The sequence below is a fragment of the Eptatretus burgeri genome, chromosome 1, assembly GCF_056783735.1.
Source record: "Eptatretus burgeri isolate ZD-2024b chromosome 1, Ebu_testis_v1, whole genome shotgun sequence".
NCBI lineage: Eukaryota > Metazoa > Chordata > Myxini > Myxiniformes > Myxinidae > Eptatretus > Eptatretus burgeri.
Window position 1 is genome coordinate 135,538,438 of NC_140961.1, and position 6,000 is coordinate 135,544,437.

Below are 6,000 nucleotides of genomic sequence, written 5' to 3' on the forward strand. Positions count from 1 at the left end.
GGCTTTAATGTTGAAAATCACAGGTGTGGTTTTTTTTTTTTTTGTAAAGCACGTGATCTTGCAACTGTTATGTAATTTTTTTGGATAGGGCATTTATTACATTTGCTATGCATAACATCTGATGAAGATAGTAAATTACAGTGGTGTGTTTGCGAGAATAGGCACGCAACAACTCGCTTACCCGGAAAAAGATTGCGGAGGACAGCAGGAGGGACTACAATTCAAACGTTCGCAAGTTCAACGAGGACCAGGTTCATCACTATCGCACCGCTATGCCACGTGTTTTCCAGGTGAAACCACATGACGATGTTGTTGCATTCAGTTTGAGATGCATTGTAGAGTTTGTTTGTCGTGGGGCGAGCCGACAAGCAGGGAAGTTTGCACAAAGGCAGCCGAGCCAGTTTTTAAATAAAGTAGGTGGAGTAGGTAGAACTGATTAGTCTGATGAGGTATTCGATAAAGTCTTTGAGGAAAAGGATATACCGAACAAGGATGTAACTTGATGAGATGTATGAGCAGTAAGGGATTATCATTTAAAGTGAATGCCTGTGCCATGTAGACAGCACTCCTTGTTATAAGTCGTGTTAATCATCCAGTTAACCATAACCAGGTAGTTTGGCCAGGGTGCCTCCAGAATATTTCCATTGATAGTGTAATATTTCATGATTTTTGTTTCAATGTTGCAGCAATTATGTTTTATAAGAAAGCAATTTTATTGAGAAGTGCCAAATGCATTGATCGTAAGGTAATCTCTGTCGCTCCAATTGTCTCCTGAACCTCCATGTTCCAAAAAAAACATGTTTTGTTATCTTTTCGAATTGAGATGGAGAAAAGTTTGTGGAAAATATAGAAGATGTTGAAAAACGGGTGTAATTCAGGCTCAACTTGAGAATCCTCTGAATCTTGTAAAATAAGTTTTCCTCAAAAACTGAAAACATGGTCCCAGTTTTTCCGTTTAATTTTAATCAGTTGCTTTATTACCTGCACCACCGAAGGTGGGTGAAGGTTATGTTTTCACCCCTGTCTGTTTGTCTGTTTGTAAGCAGGATATCTCAAAAAGTTATTGATGCATTCAGATGAAATTTTGTGGACAGGTTGGGTGTGTGATAAGGCCGAATTGATTACATTTTGGTGAAGATCCTGATCGGGATACCAGAGTTTTTGGATTTTTAAAGTGATTCTTCACCAATGAGATGGAGCCAACAACTATTTGTCGCATGACATCTCAAAAAGTTGTGGACGGATTATGATTAAACTTCGTGGATGAGTTGCGTAGGTGACAAGAATGAGCCGATTAGATTTTCGTTAAGGTCCGCATGCAGATAAGGCCTATCGGTGGGATACAAAATATAAACTGTTATGCTTGGCAGAGCTGTTCTGCTTGGCTTGGCGCTCGATCTACCGAGTGCCGTTCTCGTGATTATCTACCCCTTCTATAAAGGGACTCATGAAATGCTCTACATGATTTATTATTCATTGTGCAGTGACAAATTATACACATATGTAAACATATTAAACGTATGTTTACATGAATTTAAAAATAATATTTGATGTGAATACCAATCGAAGTTTTTCTGGGAAAATACCACGCACCATTCCAAGTCCATGCATCGAGAGGCTGTTGGTACTCTGCTGATGAACCAACTTTTTGGCTGGTCCAAGTATGCTTAGTGCTCTGTCCAATTTGTTGACCTGCAACCCCACTTTCCTCTTCAACTCAGCAAATTGTCTTGTAACACTGTTTATTATTCACAGAACAAATATTAGCTTACTTGATGACGTACCTTTGGTAAGACATTTTGGAAACCTCAACGGGATTTACGCAAATGCACAATTCCAGAGCTGAATCAGGAAGGGAAAGAACAAGTGCCTGCCAATCGCAAACAACATTTGGCCCAATACACCTGTGTCATATGCACAGCACTCCTTGTTACACATATCAAACGAAACGAATCCCGAGGTTGGTTCTGGGGTTACGAATCTTCCTGGTTCTTTTACAAAAGGCAGGCAATATCTTGACCTTACAAGGTACATCACTGCCAATCAGCATCTTTTCAATCCACATCTAAGAACAAAAATATAATGTCATATCTACAAACTATGGTAAATTATCACCTTGTCGGATCACAAATGCTGCAATACTGGAAGCAAATAAAGCATGATGAGCAAATCTGAAGAAGAGCCTGGGTAGCCTGTTGGCACCGAGTTGTGTTGAGCACTCTTTCACCAGTTCATTGGCAGTAAGGACCATATTTTCTAGTGTATAAACCACACTTTTTTATTGGCAAATAAAAGGTAAAAGTTGGGGGTTGTGGTTAATTCACGGGTGGAGAAAAAAAAATCAGTCTTAAAAATGTTCAATGCTTAATTTCCAAACACAAAAGAAGAAGAGGAGGAAGAACACCTGGTCTTGCATCAAAAGAAGAATTACTCGCAATACCTAGAGTCCAATAATGGAGCACCCACCTCAAGCTTGCGTGGCGAGCTTCCCTCGTATGTCGTGTTCAAGAGGAAGACGCTGCCCAAAGACAAGTTTCCAGCCGGCGTCGTTCGCGCGCAGCAGAAGGGGTGGATAGACGAGGGACTTGTAGTGGTAACTATCTTTTTCATGCATCATTTTCTCCATGAACATCCAAATGCAGGCAGTCTGTCTGAATTCGTACTTAAGTGATGCACATCCATTTCCAGTTCCATTTTAACATTTATGCCAGAATCTGCAGCATCTTGGTCCACATCCACATTTACATTTTCATCTTCTTTTCCAAACATTACATGCAAATCATCATTCTCAAGTTTTAGCTGCTGCGATCAATTGGATAAATTCCTCATCTTTAATGACAGGTGCCTGGTGCACAAAGGAATATCTATTACCAGCAGGTGATATATATATATATATATATATATATATATATATATCTATATATATATATATATATATATTTATATATATATATATGTATATATATATATATATATATATATATATATATATATATATATATATAGTGAGCAAGGATAGCGGGTGGGGTTGGGGGGCTACAATAGTGGTTGTGGGTGGTGTCGGGAAATTGCCCCTTTTATTGGAAAGTCCCTTTCCCTAGCTCCCAGGGGATTTGATTAGAATCACCTGGAGAACAAATGTGCCAAATTTGATGCTTGTATCATCATTTGTACGATTCCTCTCAAAAATTGCTGTTATCTGCCCCACTACATAACATTTAGTTCCTTCGTTAGAATTGCATAATCGACAATCCACTGTCTGCAATAGGTTGCCATGCCTCGGAACTGCATCATATCCTTCTTTGCACGGGGGTGGGGTACCTCTGCAATTGAAGTTTCCCTCCCCTTGTCCAACTCTCTTTTCCCGTGTGAAATGTGGTGCTCCAAATACTTAACCTTCTCCTGGACCAGCTGCAGCTTGTCTCTGTTTACTTTATGGCCTTTCTTTGCCAAGGCCTGGAGCAGCTGCAGCGTATCCGTTTTGCACGCTTCCTTATTTGGGGAACACATCAGCAAATCGTCCACATATTGCAGCAGAACTGAATTTCCTCTAAATACTACATCATCTAGGTCTTTATGCAACGCACGAGGAAACAATGTAGGGCTATGAGCAAAGCTCTGCGGCAGGACCGTCCATGTATATTGGCGGCCCTTGTATGTAAAAGCGAACAGAAATTGCGATTTCTTTGCATTAGGGACCGAGAAATACGTGAAACACAAATCGATTACAGTGAAATGGGTGGAGTTTGTGGCGATAGATGTAATAAGAACCTCTGCGCTAGGTACCACTGGGTGAACACTTTGAATCACCTCATTTACCTCTCACAGGTCTTGAACAAATCTCCACTTATCTTTCTGTGGCTTTTTAATGGGCAAAATCGGTGTGTTCAACGGACTCGAAGTTTCCACAACAATCCCTCGTTCCTTCAGTGATTTAATTACCGGTGCTATTCCGGCTTCTGCCTCCTTTCGGAGGGGATATTGGTGTACATTTGGCCCAACGCGCTCCAGGTTTGAGTTTGACCACTAAGGGTGCTTCCTCGATGATGCGACCCACATCCTTATCATGCAGGGTGCACAATTCTTGCGGAACCTCTTCTAGCAGACTTTCTGAATCCTTCGTCTCACTTACCATCCTCATCAGCATCTCACGTTTGGGAGGCAGATTAATTTCCTCTACTATCCCTTATAAAACCTGTTCCTTTAAATCACAAATCCACCCATCGTTATTTTCCAATTTATGCACTTGCCAATGTAACAGAGTTGCAGAGCAGTCCACCACTGCCCTGCAGGCGATGAATGATGAAGCCTAAATCGTTTATGTGATATCCCATCACTGTGGTTATTGTTACATGCGAGGTTACATCTGACAGATACTTCGTCAACCGCCTCTGTTCCTCCGTGAGCTTAACTTCCACTGCAATGCCTTCTTTCCCAATCATCATGCGGCAGACGGACAACTTATCACACTTTCCCAAATATGGAGCCATCTTCTTTGCAAATTCACCATCATTTCCAGTTGCATCGTAGTAAATTGTACAATGTGGAGGATCATAATAAGTGCGTGTCATTACCTGTGCATTTTCGAGCCAAGTTCGCACGCTTTGGCTCTCTGCGAAGATAGCATCTCGGCACATAAAAACATCACTAACCGGCTGTCTCGGCAACCTCCACCAATAAACGACCAGGTACAGTGTCATTAAAACCATCATTGCTAATTGTGCTTTCTTCGGGGGAATGTCAAAAAACACCCCTTTTCTCTGTACATGCTATCGTGCATCCGAACTTACATAGCAAGTCTCGACCTAAAAAGTTCACTGGTGTGGTGGTCGTGAGAAGGAAAGCACGTTTCTCCTGCAATGGTCCACATCTTACCGGCAATTGTGCTGTTGTGTCTAATGTTTGAATCTTACCCCCTAAACCCACGACCTGTGCGCTATTTCTAGATTTCTCAACCCCTGGCAATTCTTTGACTGCAATTGTGGAACGAGTGTCCCCTGTATCAACCAAGAAAGAAAGCTCCTTGCCTGAGACGTTCAGAGTATAGGTGGGCGCCTCTGTTCGGCTCAATGTCAGCATTGATCCTTCCCTCAAGGGTCCACTCTCATCCTATCAATACCTTCGTGAGTTAGCAGGTGGGGGGCCTGGTTCCCGTCTTCTGTTGGGACAATTTTGTTTCCAATGCCCTCTCTTTCCACACACAAAACGAGCATCCAGTGGGGGATTGTCCCTTTTCCCTCTGCTTTCCTGACCCCTATTTTGCAATCTATTCTGGGGTCTCCAATCCGACCATTTGTGGGGCCTTGGGGGTCACCTTCCCCTTTCCAGTAAGGGTTGCCGTTGACTCTCATCCTCTCCCAAATCAGATTCCTCTTCCTCATCTAAAATTGCAGGTCCCTGGAGATGGAAGGGGGGGGGGGCTAGTGACTCTCTTACCTTACCTCGCATTACCATCTGAAACACTTCTTCCTAATTTTTACCTCCTTCTCTACCTTTTCCTCTACCTCTACCTTTTGCTCTTTGAGTTATTTCACTTCCCCCCGCACATATGTCATCACAAGCCTTATCTGGGATCTTAGGATATATAGACTTGTACGGCCGCCCAGACGACGGGTCAAACAGCTGGTACTGTGCAGCTAACTGAAGTAGTCCTGGCAATTGATATGCCAGGGGTTGGGGTGTCAATGGTACTGTATTGATGTTAGAGTACCCCTGCCTCGGTGCTGCAGGAACCGTGACAGATGATGAGCCATGTCCTGTTATCTGGCTAGGTGCCGGCGCTGATGCTACCACATCCTTAGCTTGCCGTTCTGCACCTTCTAATTGACCCTGAAGCTTCAGCACCCTACCCGCCAAGGTTGCTTGCTTGGCTGTGCTTGATCTTTTAATTGCTTCATCTTGCCACAATCCAAATCCCAGGCAATTCACTGGCGTTTTCTTAATGGATAGTCTATGGCATCTTAGCAACTTTTTCCGCAGATTCTGCACTATTGGGAGGTC

General features: G+C 42.7%; 1 protein-coding gene across 4 annotated transcripts in view; it reads left to right on the plus strand.

Moving 5' to 3' along the window:
* The window catches only part of LOC147035503 (formin-binding protein 1-like), a 103,987-nt gene that overhangs the window by 41,522 nt on the left and 56,465 nt on the right, over window positions 1-6,000 (plus strand). For all 4 annotated transcript variants that reach the window (XM_085899508.1, XM_085899499.1, XM_085899515.1 and 1 more), the window contains one exon: window positions 162-290. In XM_085899508.1, the coding sequence (XP_085755634.1) occupies window positions 162-290 (129 nt within the window). The remainder of the gene's footprint in view (window positions 1-161; window positions 291-6,000) is intronic.